Source organism: Alosa alosa, chromosome 22 (assembly GCF_017589495.1).
Source record: "Alosa alosa isolate M-15738 ecotype Scorff River chromosome 22, AALO_Geno_1.1, whole genome shotgun sequence".
Lineage (NCBI taxonomy): Eukaryota > Metazoa > Chordata > Actinopteri > Clupeiformes > Clupeidae > Alosa > Alosa alosa.
Genome location: NC_063210.1, coordinates 4,033,085 through 4,052,177, shown reverse-complemented (window position 1 = coordinate 4,052,177; position 19,093 = coordinate 4,033,085). Strand labels below are relative to the sequence as shown.

General features: G+C 40.9%; 1 protein-coding gene across 1 annotated transcript; it reads left to right on the top strand.

Annotated features, from left to right (window-relative positions):
* Positions 1 to 860: 860 nt before the first annotated feature.
* On the top strand, positions 861 to 12,050 carry LOC125287912 (F-box DNA helicase 1-like). Its single transcript, XM_048233996.1, has 22 exons — positions 861 to 936; positions 1,936 to 2,020; positions 2,166 to 2,410; positions 2,732 to 2,868; positions 3,941 to 4,076; positions 4,169 to 4,347; positions 4,521 to 4,601; positions 4,694 to 4,779; positions 4,867 to 4,920; positions 4,956 to 5,088; positions 5,239 to 5,455; positions 5,674 to 5,761; positions 5,865 to 5,951; positions 7,611 to 7,747; positions 7,866 to 7,962; positions 8,051 to 8,214; positions 9,775 to 9,838; positions 9,966 to 10,184; positions 10,494 to 10,601; positions 10,789 to 10,904; positions 11,237 to 11,368; positions 11,573 to 12,050. The coding sequence occupies exons 1-22, from the start codon at positions 934 to 936 to the stop codon at positions 11,681 to 11,683; spliced, it is 2,679 nt and encodes an 892-aa protein (XP_048089953.1). The 5' UTR covers positions 861 to 933; the 3' UTR covers positions 11,684 to 12,050.
* The last annotated feature ends 7,043 nt before the right edge of the window (positions 12,051 to 19,093 follow it).

Here is a 19,093-nt window from a genome sequence, read left to right as displayed (position 1 = left end):
TAGCTGTGTAGTAAGTAAACCTCCCTCCCAAAACCTTAAGAGACGTGCTGAGAGATGCTAGCACTTGGATGAGTTTCCTCTCCCACTTTGAGAATGAAATCTGCACTTCAGAAGCACTTACATATACCAAACTTTCCAGTCTTATACCTAACCATATTCAGATGGCTTTTACTGAGGGGTTTGTTGATATATTATTCCTAGCCTGATTTATGAAATTTTATTCCTAAGAACATGGCGAAAATATTTTTTTTAAGGCTACTGGCAGTATTTACTGAATAACAAAAAGAGATCCATAATTTCCTTTTCATATAATATGTCAACACAATGATAAAGTAAATTTGAACCTGGCTTTATCCAATGTTCAGATTTAGCTTTTTTAAAGTGTATGCAAATCAGCACATATTTAATTAGATCATGCCTAATTTGCATATTTGAACATTAAATTACAGAAAACTTGCAATAGGCCTACATGGGGTTTTTTTCATATTAATGTAAGTAATCAACTGGGGAAGTTTCATAGTGATATCTGCTAGTTAATTTGTTTTACCCTATTCACCTGCAGTGCCTCGCCTTATAATCAACACATTGAACAAGAAAGGCTTAATATCGAGAATTGCTCAAGGGATATCACCGGGCACCCTCTCTAATCTTATTGAGTTACCCCTTGGTAACAAGAAACAGCAAAAAAAAAAAAAACTTTAACCCACAAAACCAGGTTCACCTAAATTATGGCATTTGGCTGCCGGACTACAAGCCCTAGCCTATGCCAAAGGTTGTTATAGCTTGCGTAATTTGATCTGACTTAATTGTCAATTCTCAGAAAACGAAACTACAGCAGTGACCAGCTAGCCTGCTCCGTCTGACGAAATCATTGCAATATGGAAATGTAACAGGAAGAAGCTATCCCTGAAAGCGCAGAGGGCGATTTAAACTATGGTAGGCCTACAAACAAAATCGTAATTTGCTCATTTAAAACATGTGCATGGTGGTGACGTTTTTTAATTTTGTATTTCTCATCATGGAGGCAATTTCCAAAGTAACCTAAATGCGTGTCAAAATATGTTATTTGAGGGAAGCATATTGTAGCCTATTACATTATGAATGAGCACATCATTAAATTACATTTTAACATAGAGAATAAAACTCACTGTCACAGCTTCTGTTCTGTAGGCTTTTTGGCTTAATATTTTGAGCACCAGTATACAGAGCCCGCGAAGGGAGAGATTATTTTGCGTTGCTTCCTTCACAATGCTTTTGCATTCCCTCGCAAAATAAATTTCCACCATCTTCTTTGGCGCGCTCCGTACCCGTTAGGCTATGTTGTCAAAATCAGATTTTTTTGTGTGGCCTGTCATCTTAACTAGTAGTTAGTAGATGTAGCTACTAAGTTCATAATAAAAAGAATATTCATAAGCTGTTTTGGCTATATCATTCAATATCTAGGCCTTTGTAGCCTAGGCTACTTATTTCATAGCTAGGTTGCCCAACCGTGCACAGTTATTATCACCATACAATCAACAGTTGCAAGCAAGGTTTTATGGTATAATGTATATTCTGAAGCTTATAATATTCTTAAATTAGAAGCTTATAATATTCTTTAATTTTGTCAATAGGCTATAGCCATGAACATCTGAACAGTGTTTGCCTACAACAATGAGTTCCCAGTTCCATGAATTACTCATGTAGCCTGCAGCCCATTATGCATTAGGACTAGGGAACATGTAGAGGCAACAACATGTAGTCAACAGCCACCATCATGTTTCTAGACCAGTTGCCTCCATACCAGTTATACTAGCCTAGCTGTTTTGGGTGACCTGTTTGTATTTAGTTGGGAAATATTGATCTCTCTTTCACCTCCAGTTAGGTAGAAAACACATGCAGTGAATCACCTGGCAGTTATTTGTTTTGTTTTATCTCTGTGTTATATGTGCATAGAGAGAGATGCCTGCAAATCGCCTGAAATCACCGGGCCGAAGCCCTCGCACCCCATACAGCCCACAAAGCAGGAGAGGCAGGAGAGGTAAGAGACTAAACAGCACATCGCCTTGTTCCACTTAAGAAATTGGTTTGTGTTTCTCAATGTATGTATATGAGTTCTCTGTAAGTGAGAGCTTTAACCTGACACCCATATCCAGTTTGCCTTCAAACCACTGACTGTCTATCAGTGCAACCAGCAGGTACGTCTCAGCAGAGAACACTGGACTCTTACTTTGGGAGGAACACTGGGAATGTTCCCCAGCAGAGGGAGCCAGAGGTGGTGCAGGCTCCTCCACCTCCCCCAGACACACGTATCGACGCCCTGCCTGAAACCGTGCTGAGGGCCATCTTGGCCATGCTCCCAGCTCCTGACCTGCTCCTTCGGGCCAACCAGGTTTGCAGACAGTGGAGGAATATCATCTCAAGTGAAGGGGTATGGGACTATGCACACTAAATAGTAGTCCACACACAGACACACGCGCACACACACACACACACACACACACACACACACACACACACTCAGATGGAAATACATCCACACCTCCTGTAATTTTTGTTACTTGTGTTTTAAGCCCCTAACATCGTCTTCCAGGCAGCGCTGCAGGGTTAGGGTTAGAGTTAAGGATTATGGTTAGGTGCCTTGAAGTCGACTGTCACAGCACTGCCTTGATGTCGACAGTGGGGGCTTAAAACACCATTGAGTATAATTTTTATTGACGTATTTGGTCATTTAATTGATGATCTGTTACAGTTTTGCCGCTGGAAGAAGTCCTACATCCGCTACCATCAGCAGGAGGAAGTGGGAAAGCAAGAGGTCATCTCCATTCTGCAGGAAAACCGCATGACCCCTGATGACAACAATAACCTCTGTTTATTACACATGGCAAAGTATGACTGTGAACCTGTCAGGGTTGAGTAGTAACTGATTACAAGTAATTACGTAATCTGTTTACAAAAAACAAGTAACTGTAATCAGACCAGATTACATAAAAAATGTCTAATAAGATTATAGTCTAATGTCTAATGTCAAGATTACTTGAATACATTTTGAATATCGTCACCTTCCTAAAATACAGTACATTTTAACAACAAATTACTCATGACATTATTTTAGGAAGGTGACGATTCGTCTTTCAATACATAACATAGCTTTACATCATGCAGTCAATATACAGTGTAGTTAATAGTGAATGAACATGGAATGTAGAAGACACAATGCCAGTATTTTACCCATCAAGTAGGCCATCTTGCACCCCCAACACTCACTCGCAAACACGCACACAGTCAAGGCCCTTTTCTAGACACTTTTCTCTCTATCCATTTGCTGAAACAGACAAAAAGGGTCATGCTTCTAACCGTGAGAATAACATTTCATAATGTAATAGAAGGCATTCTGGGCATGCATTAGCAATGTCAGAAGTGCTATTTGCCATACTATTTTAAGTCAGTGTAGTATCAAAATGAGCTTGACGCCATTAAGGTAAAAAAAAAAACCTTACATTGTGTTGCTTTAAAGTGAAAAAGAAAAGGATTTTTTTTTATCAGTGTCTTCTTTATTTAATGTATTAAATTTTTGAGTATTTTATTTTGAAGTAAGCCAAAAGTATTCAAATTATATTGCATTATTAATGTAATCCAATGGATCATGTCACTAATTACAAAACTTGGTGCGTAGTCTGTACTCAGTAATTGATTACATTTCAAAGTAATCTGGGCCAACACTGGATCCTGTCAACTGTATCTGACAATACACAGAAAAAGTGTCTATCCTGAACATTTTCACACTACTGCTTGATAAAGTAGCAGTTTAAATGTAGAGGTACCACTGGTTAATCTATTAATTTGTGACGCTGGTATCCTATTCAGTAAAGAAAAAAATTATACAAACAGTAGTGGGCCCCGATGTATTGGCTAAGTCGTTGGTCATTGTGTGTGTGGTTGTGTGTCTGTTTGTGTATAGGTACATGTCTCAGACCTTCCACTGCATGACTGTGGGTTCCGAGGGAGATCGAGAGAACAGGATTTTGGAGTGCATCAGGAGTCACCGCCTCTATGAGCAGGCCAGAGCCTGCATGCCAGAGAGCATGAAACAGACGGTGTGTCCACTGCACTGTGCCATAGCTATTCTTTAACAGTTAATGAAGTGAATGGTTCATCAATGAATTTGTTAATATTTTATTAATTAAAGGAGGACCCGTGGTCATCTCTGGCTCTGATGCTAGTTCTGGCTGACGGGGTGGAAGAGGTATGGCAGCTGGTGGTCAGTCTATGGAGCCCTCTGACCCCTGAGCAGCTCTCAGAGTTTCTCTGGTGCTCCGCCACTCTGCTGCGCGCCATGGCAGACAAACGGGTCAAAATCAGCAACCGGTGAGATGCACTTATTGTTTACTTATATGTGTATGCATGCATACCGGTATAATGTTTCTTGTCTACTGAATGGTTTATTTAGGTCTTACTGATTTAGCCTATGAGAACTTAAACTGATCTTGCCACACCTTACATTTTCCGTATTACTCTCGTCTCCTTGTGTCTGTGTCTAGGTTGCACTATAATGTTTACTACGTGTTGCACATTATGGAGAACATCCTTCCCTCCAACAGATCAGAGGCAGATCAGGGCAGGTCAGAACTCTCTCTCTCTGTTTCTGACACACACACATACACAAACTGAATTCTTATTAATGAATGATTAATGTGTATTTGTCTCCACACAGCGAGAACCAGATGACCCCAGAACAGCAGCAGATTTTGAATCACAACACAGAGGAAGAACATGTGGTCAAAATCATGGCCTTTGCTGGTGAGGGCCTTATTCCAGAATTTCATAAATGTATTCATTTCTTTTTACTGGAGCCAGCCATTGTGTGAGACTGTTGGGGTATTTCAGGTACAGGGAAGACGACCACTCTGGTGGTCCGTTCACGTCTCTTCCGCTTTAATGGCAAGCAGAGGCCCTCACTTCAGGTTGTTGAGCAGAGATGTTGGTTCCTTTTATGTCGGCTTTATCGGTCTTCAATAAACCTGCACAGATGCAGGCACAGCGCATCTTTCCTGACAACGTTTCATGCAAAACCATCCACTCCCTTGCCCATGCTGCTGTAGGACAGAGGTTTGTTTCTTCCTGTTTTACTAGGCTTTATAATGCTTCGATTGGAAGTACATTCATTTTAAAATGAACTTTCTAGTGTTATTCTCTTATCTTAGCTATTCTCTTATCTCTTATCTGAACACTCATGCTGATCCCCTATGGTCTCCCCAGGTACCGTGAAAAGCTGGGTCTCTCCAGCCTGAATATATTCTCTGTCTTCCGGGTATTGCCTCACGGTGAACGCAGCATTGTGTGGGCCAAGGTGGTCACTAAGACCATCAACAACTTCTGGGCCTCCACAGACCCTCACATAGACACCCAGCATGTGCCTGAATGGTACAGGAGCACCAGTGGGCACATGCAGCGGCCTACTGAAACTCAGAAACAGGTAAACAGGGGCTTGCCTGTACTGGCTAAGACATGCTCATAGACAATACATGTCACATATATTTCAGATATGACTCGTTTATCCTAGGATTACAGCAATTGCAGCAATACAGATACACATGGTCAAATACACAGTATACAAAACTTGGCAGGGAGTGGCATTATTGCTGTAATTACACCGCACTGACTTTTATTCTTTCTTTCTTCTTTGTTTGCCAGATGTTCGTGAACAACGCCAGGCGCATATGGGAGAAGATGAAGGAGGTTGAGCCAACATCCGAGTCTGCCTATCACATGTATCATGATGGTAAAGGCAATTGCCACATTATAAAAGATAGATGTGACATCAAAAGATGTAACAGCAACATCCAGCACCTGGCACTGTTGACTTGCCCTCTGCTCCTCTGTAGGATACCTTAAACTGTGGCAGCTGGAAGGTGCCCAGATGGAACACTACGACGTCATCTTTATTGATGAGGCCCAGGATTGTACCCCAGGTGTGCAAATCATATGTGGAAGATTTTTACATAAACTAAATTTGGAAGATTGGAAGATTTTTACATGAACACTGTATGAAATGCTGTTATGCTATTGCTATCGGATCGCCCCCTATTACCACCAGCCCCGTGTTTCCGTCCTCTTACGTGTATGTGTCAATTACTATTCATTTCTATACAAACCAAGACGGCGGATTCCTAAAGAAACGCAAGCACCACACCATAAGTGTATCTAAATGAGCTATGTACCAAAAAACCTATTTACCGTGACTCGAAGAGCTATAAACAGTCTTGTAAGGCTGTGTGAACAAATCCGCTTGGAGCTCCAGTGGAATTTTGAGGTAGCGACGAGAATTCTCAGTCTAACCGTTCATGCAGGGGACGTAGATTTGCGTGGGGACCGAAGGACGTGTCCACACCAATGTCAAATTATGACTGAAATGTCCCCACCAATATTCAGGTTGAAATGGGGAAAAAAGCGCTCACATGCGCTACACAAAGAGTTAAATCAGTTCTCACTTCAGTGCTGCGGATCATCTCGTACAGATATTGTAATGTGCAGTAGCCTATAAGGGTAAATCGCGCTGATTTGAAGTTACAGTACCTATAATAACTACCAGAACTACCAGTCTCCTGCGCAGCACATTGGAGCAGCGCTTCAGCATCACTTCACTACAAGGCATTTGAAGTGCGTCCAAATTCACCCATTCTTCTCTGTTGAACTCCTCGAGAAGTAGGTTACTCACACATGTGTCACATGAAAGAGCCTTTTCTCAGCTTTTAAACGGTGCTAGCTAGCCACTATTTGCTGTGATAAACAGTTCACGAGAAAAATAACTTCAAGAGATTTAATAATTATTCTCTGTGCCCATCTCCACATCCATTCGTCTCGGTGAAATATCATAGGCCTACACACTCTTCACGCAACACAGGACAAACCATATATCAGAATAAACAGTAGACCTTACCGAACACAAAGGTGTAATGCATTCCCGTGTATAGTTAGCTGTTCCAGAGTAATCCGGTTTTGAAATAAATTGTAGCAAAATTCAACATGGTCTTTAAGCATTTCTTAAAACCGAGCTGTGCTTACATCACCTAGATATCTGTAAATATTAGAATCAGAGAATATATAGGCAGCTCACGGTTAAGAGTTTGTCAATGTAGCCTTAATGATTTATTTTCACATAATGCTAAGCATGCATGTATTTAAGTTTCTTAAAACTGAGCTGTGCTTAAATGGGTCAATGCATGATTTCATAACAGACCAAATAGATTATGTAGGCTACATAGTATAGTTAGATCAAGTTGGACAGTAGCACATTTTAATCACGGATAGTAGTTGGACAGTAGCACATTTTAATCATTTTATATATCTATAGTGGCTGGTGAAAGAGTTGAGTGGCTTTTTTTTTTGGTCTCAGACCAAACCTACGCCCTTGCGTTCATGTAACGTTGAAAGGGTGGAAGTAGACGACCCACCAGGCCAGCACTAAACTCTGAGCGCGGTAACCAAATACCAATTCCAGAACTCTACCATCTTGTCTGCAGCATAAGATTTACCAGAATTCATCAGTCTAGCTTAGTTACACTTTCAAGACTAGATCAAACTAAAGGGCCACTGCAAACAGCTCTAAAGACTATATAATCCATCCCCAGTGACCATGGACATCTTGCTGTCTCAACCATGTGCAAAGATCTTGGTGGGAGACCCTCACCAACAGATTTACAGCTTCAGAGGAGCAATCAACAACCTGAACACAATCCAACACACACACATCTACTACCTGACACAGGTACCAGACTCATACCGGTATACTGTTTTACATGAAGACTTCCAGTAATACATACTGACGTCCACTTACTATTAACCATTAACCTTACGTAGATGATGAGATGAGATTGCTTTCTCAGAGTTTCAGATTTGGTCCTGAGATCGCCTGTGTTGGTGCAACCATACTTGAAGTCGGCAAAGGTGTGAAGAAGACAATGGTTGGAGGAAACCAAAGAGGTGCGGCATTTCTAACATTGGAGACAGACATTATTTTCTGCCATGGTTTATATGACAGTAGATTTATATGTGTGTGTGTGTGTAACAGACTCTGTGAGAGGACAGGATGTTGAGATGCGGCGCAGGTTTCTGACGGGTGTGGGTGGAGCTGATGGAAGGCTGGCTATCCTCAGCCGCACAAACGCCTCCATTTTCCATGAGGCAGTGAGGCTTACAGGCCTCAACCCTACCAGCCGAATCTACATCATAGGCGTGAGTCAACCACCTCAATCAACTGATCATAAGAAATCATTAAAGAGACACTATGTAGGATATGAACACAATGGTGCGCTATAGAAATCATTTAAAGGTGCACTTTGCAAGATTTTCACCTTAATATAACCTTTACGAAGCCAATTTGCCTCACGGGATCAAAAGAGTATATATGTACTTAATTTGATGGTAAAGGAACTTGTAATAGGCAAATCGTTCATCTTGCATAGCTGTACAGCATAGACATAGGGAGTCGCTATCGAGAAAACCAGCCATGCATCTTCAAGAACGGCGGCCCGACAAATCATAAATCGTTATGAAACATTACCTCGTTAGTAGATGTAGCTCTTTGGAGTTTTTGCCTGTTGTTCAGCCTTCACTTCCACAACAAAAGCATTTTCATTGTGTACAGTTGGGACAAGTCACGAGAAGTTTGCTATTTACAACAGCAGAGTAAAATATAAATATATCGCGACTCTAGAGGGACCTCTACAGTAGCCAAAAATACCTAAAGCTGCATAGTATACCTTTAAAGGTGCTCTAAGCGATGTAACATGGTTTCTAAGCTAAAACATTTTTTGTCACATGCACGGGAGGGAGGGGGGAGGGAGTAGCGAGCTAGCTCTTGGTTTTGTTTGAACGCCAACAGAAGTGACGTTACCCAACATTGCTTAGAGTACATTTAAGTCACATTACTTTATATAGGATACTACCGCTATTGTGAACTTGTAAGTGCATGTTGGACAAGTACATATTGTGCTCTGCTGTTTGTTGAGGGAAGATGGGTAAATGGAGGAAGAGTATTTATTATTTTATTATCTTATTACTTATATAAGCAATAAGCCACGAGAGGCCGCTCGGTTACAGTGATTCTACAACAGCTAAGGGGCGTTGTTAGGCACAACGCGCTAGCGGAGCTTATTGCTTTTCTAAAACTGTTACTATAAATATACCTGGCAAAGTTTCATAAAGTGAAGGCGCAGCAACTAGAAATGTAACGATATATTTATAGATAATTATTCTTCCGCCAAGAAATATATTTCCTCTATCTAAATGGTTGCCAAGCAACGTTGAGAAGCAGCTTTAACTTTTGTATCAAATTATGGTAGCGCAGTAATATAGAACGAAATGCGGTCAAGGTGTATGTTCATGCTGCATTTTACAACGGCATCGAACGCAATTCAGCCAATCACAATCAAGGACCGGAACTATCGAAATTGCTATCTATTTTACTATATTTTGTTTACTTGATCTATTTTACTCTATACTGAGCCTGGTTCTTGAGTACACTTGAATTTTGTTGTATGTTGTAAAATGACAATAAGGAAATCTTGTCTTATCTCTTGTGTGGAGAGATATGTGGGATAGTCGCCACATAGTAGCAGACATCAGCGGCACTAACAAGGCCATGCAGTTGTTTACTGATTTCCACGGCAACAAGCAATCTATGTATCCATACTATCTAATGTGTTCTGTTAGAAACACTTTTGTACTCTCCATGGAATAGGTATAACCTTCAATACTCTCATCAGGAATAAGCTGTGCTGTCCTCTGTTTTAGGGTATAAAAACATTTGGACTGAGTAAAATTCATGACATTTGGGTCCTGAAGCAGAGACATCGTGGTAAGTTTCACTTCTCTAAGGATAGTACTAACGGATAGTCCTGGTCCTTGATTATGATTGGCTGAGTCATGTTCGATGCAATTGTAAAACCCAGCGCAACCCTACACCCTATATTCCTCACTGTCAGCACACTTAGATTTACCGATTGAAGACTCTTTCATCCGGCGATTCAGTGAGGGTGGAGTGGCAGGGCTGCATGGGTATCCAGGTCTGTGCCAGTATGCTGAAATGACAGAGGATCAGGAGATGATGTGGAAGATTGCCGTGGTGGACAAATATGGAGAGCGCATTCCAGAGCTAGTGGAGCGCATTCGTAGGAGAAACCAGGCAAGACTACACTACGCAGGTAAGCCATGAGGAAGAGACAGATATCTGCGGGGGGACAGACAGTGCATATCTCACTGTCTGTCTCTTGTTTTGACTTAAACAAAAACCCCAAAATCACTCATTATGGACAAACCTCTCAGTCTCTGAACTGACTTTGACCCTGAATCATAAACCTCCACTAATAGAGACCCGTTCTGTTTTTGGCATTGTACTCCCATGTAGTATTTTTTCTCTTTCGCTCAGCAACTTTAGACTAATCTTTAACTCCTTTGATATGTGTATATTCTCTTTGCACACTTTGTTTCTCTAATTCTGCTACTGCTCTCAGATTTTATTCTGGGCTCGATGCACAAGGCCAAAGGACTGGAATTTGATACTGTTGTCATCACAGATGACTTCAGAGCGCTCCAGGCCTTGCCAACTCAGGAACAAGGAGGTTAGTCTGTCATTGTATCAGTTAGCTTGTGGTGTGTGTATTTGCAAGTGTCAATTTCTTAATGTGCATATTTGTGCATTCATAGAGAAAGCAAGGATTTATCCATATTGTTCATATAAATAAATAAGAATGCATATTTAAAGTATTCTGTTTACAAGCATGTCTTGAGGATGTATGTTTTCTTTAGGAAATCAAAGCATCATTGAAGATGATGACTGGAATCTCATATATATGGCAGTAACCCGTGCAAAGAGGACTGTGTTCATAACCAGGACCATCACCAATATCCTTGCCCGTGCAGGAGTTAGTGCTCTTCCTCTTTCCATCTCTGTGACATTTATCTGTTTAGCTATTTAAGTTAATTTACGTTTAATAGATATAAATATCCATGGACCAGTACACACTGATATCTATCTACTTCACTGATTATCCTGCCAAGCCTAAAGTTGTCAATATGACTCAAAGAGACTATTTGTGTTACGATACAAAGTTGAAGCACTAGTGTTATTGTATATTTCTAATGTGACACAGACAACCTACTACCTTTAAATCTATACCTTCAAAATTATGTTTTTTTTTATCCAAAAATACTATTTTCAGCACATTGTCACATAAAGCATATCTTATCTTTGCAGGAGTACTTCCTGAGGTCAGAGTTGACTACAGTTCCAGCAGAGAATCCTGTGCTCCAGTGCTCTACTCCGAGATGCTCCAACTATGTTAATCTAAATACCCGCCTTAGAATGCACAGAGTCCCCATCACATATGTGAGCATTTTTCTATCCATGAAATTGATGGCCATGTATGTGACATGACAATATGTCTGTATATGTACAGTAACAGTGTGTTATTCTAGAAGTGTGACATATCAAATACTGTTTGATCATATTAACTCAAACATATTGTCTTGGGCAACTGTACATGCATGATGGTAAATGATGTACTTGTGTTTCCATGTTTGTGTTTTACAGGTCGATGGTGTGGAGAAAGGTGGCCCTCTGTGTTTGCCCTGTGTTAACAGAATAGCAGGTCACTTGGCATTTCTGATGAGCCCAGGGATCAGGCAAATCCCCTTCCCTTAACAGCCCAGAGAAGGAGTGTAGATGTTGCTGCAGTAGTAGAATATCAAAGGGGAAGGCAAAGGTGATTCATCATGACCAGAGGCTAGGGGCCACCCTAAGGATATCTGCAGAAAGGTGCAAGCTGAGTCATTGCCAAGGGCAGAGCAGTTAAAAGTCACAATTTTAGCTAATTTTATATTGCAATTTGTATTGGTGGATGTTGTTTTCATCATTCTTTTGAATAAGTTTACAATGAGGTTTTTTTTCTTCTATTCAGAATGAAAATATCTTCCACTGAAATGAAATATGACATTCAGCATTTACATGTGTTCTGAGAACCATGTGTTTAAACGCATTAAAATGCAAGTATTTATGTGCATTTTCCAAAGCTGTGCGTTTAATAGCTCTTTGACATAAAATTCCAGCAACTGGACAAAGGTGCCATGTGTAAGAATTGAGGTAAAAATATCCAAAAAATGAGCTACACACATCAAAAGAATGAGAAGAAATAAGGGCGATGATGTCATTAAAAAAATGACAAGGTATAGTGCTGCAGAGATATCAACCTGAATTAGCATGCTAAATTACTAGCCACAGCCCGACAGGTGTCATAATACCAGTTTCGGCCATGGGAGGCGGTATGTGGGCAACATAACCGCCAGCCAAACCAATATACACGGTCTCGGTTGTTACTCTAGGGTAGACCAACTCACTTTCTGGAGGTATACTGCCCCCATCTTTTATGGAATGTGGAGTATGAATTGATTTTTTGGGGGACATTACACATGGCACCTTTAAAGAAGAATTCTGGCGATTTTTCAATTAGATCTCTCTTCACCAAGTATTGTCGTTACGAGAAAAAAAAGAGGCTATGAGTGGTTCGCACTCTGAAAAATGTGACTAGACAAAGTAAAAAAAGAACAAAAAAAGAAAACAATCGGTTCTACCTAGCTCGAGTTGCTGCAGCCAACAGCTAGAGCAGCCAGGCAGCTACAGTACTACACTCTGGTAGACTGGGTAAACCCAGCCTGATCTGCCGGCAATTTCTTTTTCGCCCTGCAGCTCAGGCTGGAAACCCGTGCATCTTTTTCTGCTGCTTCCGTTACAATTTTGCCAGGACCAATCACAAGCTGGCTTATCCACCTGGCGCGCTACTGGCAGGTTTAAAACAATGACGATAGCAGAGCGACGGCAAAGTCTCTCTCATGACCGTCAATCCAATTCCCTTTACCCTCTCGACGTTGGCTCAATGTCTTTTTTAGGTTAGCAAACAAATCGATCGAGTGGGTGTAAATACCATTCACTTTCATGTTTTTTTTGCACAACCTGCAAAAATCGCTCGATGCCATTGCTGCTTCTGCAAACCGCTGATAAATGGAACGTCACCTATTTCGTGTATGTGTCACTTAATATTAATTTCTATACAAACCAAGACGGTGGATCTGATCTAAAGAAACACAAGCCCCCACCCCATAATTGTATCTAAATTAGCTATGTACCAAAAATGCCATTTTACCGTGACTCGAAGAGCTGTAAACAGTGTTGTAAAGGTGCGTAGGTCTATCCGCTTGGATCTCCAGTGGAATTTTGATTTCACGACGAGAGTTCTTTCGCCGAGTACGGCGGAAATAAGGCACCCACCAGCCCAGCACCAAACTCTGTGCACTGTAAACAAAATCAGATTTTTAAAGCAGTAAATGCTCCCATTAGGAACCAAACCAGATTGTGTTCAAAATCTACACACCCATGGCTACTGAAAAATGTAAGGTTCATTTATCAAATGTTATTTTGAAGTATTAAAAATCATCTTTGTTTTAGAATTTTTGAACGAACGATACGTTTGTTGACAAGTTTCCAGAAAGTTTCCTGCCTGGAGTTTTCGCATTAGCTCTGCAACGTCACCCGGTTCGTTGGTCAGATTGGTGAATGACTATCCAATTGCGTACAGAGTCATTTGAACTATACCCGTTGATCACGCCTCTTGTGCAGTAGAAAATACATAGCAGTCTCTTAAAAGATTGAGCTTGGTCTGGTGATAGCTAGACTAACACTCTGGGGGCATGTTCTTGAGCCCCCATGTTAATGCTCCCAGTGTTGCACTCTGGGGGCATGAATCAATAAAAAAAAACAGTATTTTATTTGATCATGATGTAGTACTGGGTTGTGGACAACCATTATTTGAGTAGATTTTTAGATTTCCTGGCAATTCATAAAAGGATTTGTACAAAAAAAAAGAAATTATAGCTTGCTAGAGATAATGGTGTGTGTGTGGGGGTTATACAAATTGTCTCTGTGTACCTGTGCACAGGATCATCACTTTTAAATTATTTTAAATAAAATAGATTTTTGTTGGTGTGTTGTGCAGTATGTTTTCTTTGGACTGTAGCCTTCATTGTGCATAATACGTTTTATACTTTGATCATTGTTTTATTTCTTTGATTCTGTGCAATTATTTAAAGAAACTTGCAAGCTCAGAAATTAAGTTGTAGTCAGATCATGCCTCATGCCTATTTTACAGCACCATCCTTTCAGCTTGCTTCCTGTAATCCCCAGGGAGATTCCAGGGAGCAGTGAGAAAACACAACACGACATTGGCTGCATAATTCAAAGCGGAGAGAGAGGAGAAAGGGAATAAAGGAACATTAAGCCTTTTGCTCACCTCTTATCTCACATACCTGTTCAACTAGCTGAATAAAGTGCAACTAAATAGATGTGCCACATCAGTCAGTGTCAGTGTTTGTAACACAAGTCATCTACACATATTCCGCCCCGTCCGCCGCCAAAAGTTGACATGTGAATACATCGTGCCAACAACCCCCGCAACCTGAGGGGTATTTCACAAAACCTAGATAAGGGATTAAGGGATTTTTTGGTTGATCCTGGATGAATTTAGCCTTGACTTGGTTTCACAAAAGAGACGGCACATAAGTTACCATGGGGATTTATTCTCCGACTGCACCTAGCCTTAGGGGTATTTCACAAAACCCAGATTAGGGTTTAAGCCGGGATTTTTTAGGTTATCCTGGATGAATTTAGCCTTGACTTGGTTTCACAAAAGAGATGGCACATAAATTACCATGGGGATTTATTCTCTGCACCTAGCCTGGTCCCGACCAGGCTAACAGCCAAGTTAATTCTAATGGTAATTATGTCGTCTTATTGGTTCAGCTAGCTGTCATTCACATCAGACCTCCGTGCTAATTTTTAAGGAGCTTTATTCCATTTATTAACTATTTGCTAAATGTATTTGCTCACAAAACAAAACAGATTGTCTGCCTACTACCATATGGTTATTATTTTAATTGTGATAGCCTTATACTTATTAACATAGGCCTATGAGAATTCTGCCTATGTGAAATACCCCTCTGGTCCCAACCAGGGGGTCGTTTCTAGAAAGCATCGTTTGCTAACTTGGGTCGCAACCTTGGTAGTACGCTTCATCGTTCTTGGATTTGGTGTTTCTATAAAGGGTAGTTCGAACTCTCAATCGCAAAACAAGGACCTTAAAGTTTGGTCGCTTTGAACTACTGCCCCTAGGCAGTCGCACTTGTGTGGATTCCTTGGTAGTTCCTGTTGGTGTCGGGCCTAACCAAAAATCACAACCGCCTAACCAACATTTGCGAAGTGGATGTTTATCTCGTGACTCAATGATTGATCTATCCTGTAGCTTAATTTTGATTAAGACACTGCTCCCCTACTTGGCTTATTCTTGCTATTTATGTTAAAGGAGAATTCCGGTGTGATATTGACCTAAAGTGTATTGAAACATGATACCGAGTGTGAACGTATGTCTCATTGCCCATCTCGGCTTGTCCCCTGCACTCCAAAATCTGGCGCTAGTTAGCCGATGCTACCAACAGCTTTTTCAATAGTGGTGCTTGCATCGGGCTAGCCATGCAAATAAATCACTGTTTTACACCCATTTACGAGGCTCAATGTATCTCCACACTTCATTGGTAGACTTCCGAGGGCCCTGACATTTAAAAACGAGACATTGAGAACTTTGAAAAAGCACTGGTAGTTTACTTACAAGACGATTTATACAGACAGTATCTTCAACAGTTTAAGCGTTTGCAGCCATCTTGAATTTAGTCCGCGATAAGTCAAACGCAGTAAGAATGAACAGGTATGATAAGGGATCAGATTCCAAAAATAATTCAGTGGAAATGCATGGATTCCAGTTTCTTCAGCAACTGGAATCCATGCATTTCCACTGAATTATTTTTGGAATCTGATCCCTTATCATACCTGTTCATTCTTACTCGTTGCTCGAGTATATTGAGCCTCGTAAATGGGTGTAAAACAGTGATTTATTTGCATGGCTAGCCCGATGCCGAAGCACCACTATTGAAAAAGCTGTTGGTAGCATCAGCTAACTAAGCCAGATTTTGGAGTGCAGGGGACAAGCGAGATGGGCTATGAGACATACGTTCACACTCGGTATCATGTTTCAATACACTTTAGGTCAATATCACACCGGAATTCTCCTTTAATTAAAGTATTGCCTTGCTTTTAGTATTATAATCTTCACAGTCCCTAACAACAGCAGTGTTAAATAGTGTAGTGGCTAAAGCAGATGACTTATTATCCCAACGTTGTAGGTTCAATTTTCTTATGATGCGAGACTGTCCTCTTGCTTCTCACTGCAGGTGAACTAGTGTGACACTTAGATTCAATTGTTTTTGACTGATGTATTGTACCTATGGTCTCTCGATGTAGAGTAACTATATACATAAATATGTATGGTCAAAACCTATTGTTGTGTCTTGTAGGCCTACTCTGACTCAGAGATGAAAAGAAGAGATAGGATGTGAACTCCGGCCCGGCCAAGTGCACCAGCAGCTGCCGTTAAACCCGAGACAGTTGATAACCTATGGGATACCCAGATATTTATCCAGGCTATATTTTTTTTCCAACACCTAGATATTTAACACAAATAATGACTCATATTGGTCTGTTTAAGTTAACTGTTTTATATGCTTGCAATAGGTTTAGGTTTTGGCTGATGGCAATGACAATACCAGCATTAATCACTCGGTTTAGATTAGAAACATGACGACATAGGCCGTGACAGAACATTTCTAGGGGGTGGGGTATTACACGTTGCCACTGTTTCCACCAATGATATGTATCGCTGCATCATCAACAACGTTGTTGGAACTATGGTGTTCGAACGTCAGAGGTAGCGAATTGCAACACAGGTACGATGCTTTCTGGAAACAGGTGTAACAGTGTCGTTGTTTGGTCGCAAGTTGCGTCGTACCATAGTGGCTAACAGCCAAGCTAAGTTAATTCTAATGGTAATTATGTTGTCTTATTGGTTCAGCTAGCTGTCATTCAAATCAGACCTGCCTATAATATAAAAGGTATATCATACTATGTGCATCTTTGCAGTGACAAGCGATTTCTTAATGACGTTCCGTGCCGAGACAAGGAAGCACTCACACGTGGGTGCATAAATTTGCATTCAGTTGGTCTACCACGCCTATTCGCCTGGCAGCCAGAACGAGGCTAAAGGGTACACTTGCCATTACACCTCATTTCAGCAGATGGTGGTGGTAATGCACTCCATTTGCAAACTGCCAAAAAAAGCTCACTGAAAAAGAAGAACGGTAGCCGAAATCTAGACGCACCCTAGCGGCAGCAAATTAATTTGCTCAGCCTGTACGTCTAGTATCAAACCATAGGGATTTCTATTGGCTGACTTCATCCAATCACAGCGTTCTATTTTGTTAGAGAGTCTTAAGGCGGGCTTAACAGCATAACGACAGTCCTGTGACGGTGAACAACAATGAAGGTGGCTATGGCTAACGAAGAGCGGTTGTTTGAATCGGCGTTGGCGTCAACTTTGGAGGAGTTGGACTTGTGCTTTTCTTTGAAAGTTGAGCAACACAATGCACTTAAGTAATTCCTTTAAGAAGGATGTATTTGCTGTTTTGCCGACCCGGATAATGGATATGGTCGTGGCGCTGGCCTATTGCATGCCTAGGCAGTTTGAAAGACAATTCTCTGCCCGCCCCTTGGATTAAGCGAGGTAAATGGTTCGATTCCAGACTATACATTTCAATGATCTAGGATGGCCCGCCAGGCTAGAAGAAGGGTTCACTGGCCTGTTCTTCAGTGAGTTTTTTTGGCAGTTTGCAAATGGAGTGCATTACCACCACCATCTGCTGGACTGAGGTGTAATGGCAAGTGTACCCTTTAGCCTCGTTCTGGCCGCAAGGTGAATAAGGCGAATTCCTGCTGTTTTACAGAAATAGCCATGATTCCCCATTCCGAAAAGGACAACTTCACTTCATTGTTAGTCTATATCAAAAGCGGTTCACTTTGTGTGAATGACGCTATTTAACACGTCTTTATTTCAACCGTGAGTTCTTTGGACCAGAAACGAGAACGCACATCCTGAATTACTTACACCTGGCTTGACATAGTTGCTCCTAGGGGTGGCCAGGGAAATGTCTACGGGCCACCCTAGGCCTCCTTGTAGAACCGCCACTGATGCCTCCTGAATAGGTGTCTGAATAGCTTGCATAGGTCTTTTCTTAAACGTTTTCATGGTATAGGCCTAGGCTACGGTATATAAAGAAATAGGATGAGCTCAACCAAAGAGAAACTGCCATAAGCGTTGAACGGAGACGTCCCCTCCAAGCACGGCGTATTAACCATAGACAGTATTACGGAAGCTATCAATAGAGGGAGAGCAGCTTCACAGAAGATAACTTCTGACGGCAAATTTGAGGAAAAGTTGGTAAACCACCCTTCTTACCTAATTTGAGGGTGCTGATTCTGAATATTTTGTTTACCAAGCTCAATTCTGAGTTCTAAGCTGCATAATCAGCATTTTAACATAAAATAGCGATTATTTTTGCTTATTTTTCCCTAAATTGGGTTGATTTCAAAAGTAATCACTAAAACCAAATAAAAGTGTTCTCTAAATACATGTTTGAGCATTAAATAAGCCATACTATAGTTTATTAACATATTTAATGGGAACATGATTACAGTTAACATGTAATAAACTCGGAAATTCTACACAACCATATTTTTATTGTTAACATAGTGAGTCACTCGTGGTGTTTAATGCATTTCATCACAATAACAAATTGCACAGATAACCTTCAACTCAGAATATATCCTACAATACATATGAACTTAGATAGCGGGAATAAGCCTAATGCAGAACTGCATCTACCGTCAGCAACAACCGTCAAGTAAAAAACATTTTACTTCTAGTAACACTGGATTTGGTATGTGTGCTTGCCTCCATACTAGAGCTTGATAATGTGCTCTTCTAATATACCATTGAGCAGCATCACTTGTTGGTGGTAGAGCCTCCGATCCTCGACATCTAGAAAACAGAGTGGCTCTGGCATAGTGTTGTCACGATACCAAAATTATGACTTCGATACAATACCTGCCATAAATATCTTG

What these genes read in the sequence shown, in the direction of transcription:
- LOC125287912 (XM_048233996.1), top strand. An exon ending in ATATCATCTCAAGTGAAGGG is followed by an intron (nt 2,411 to 2,731) that starts GTATGGGACTAT and finishes GATCTGTTACAG; the next exon opens with TTTTGCCGCTGGAAGAAGTC. An exon ending in GGCCCAGGATTGTACCCCAG is followed by an intron (nt 5,952 to 7,610) that starts GTGTGCAAATCA and finishes ATCCATCCCCAG; the next exon opens with TGACCATGGACATCTTGCTG.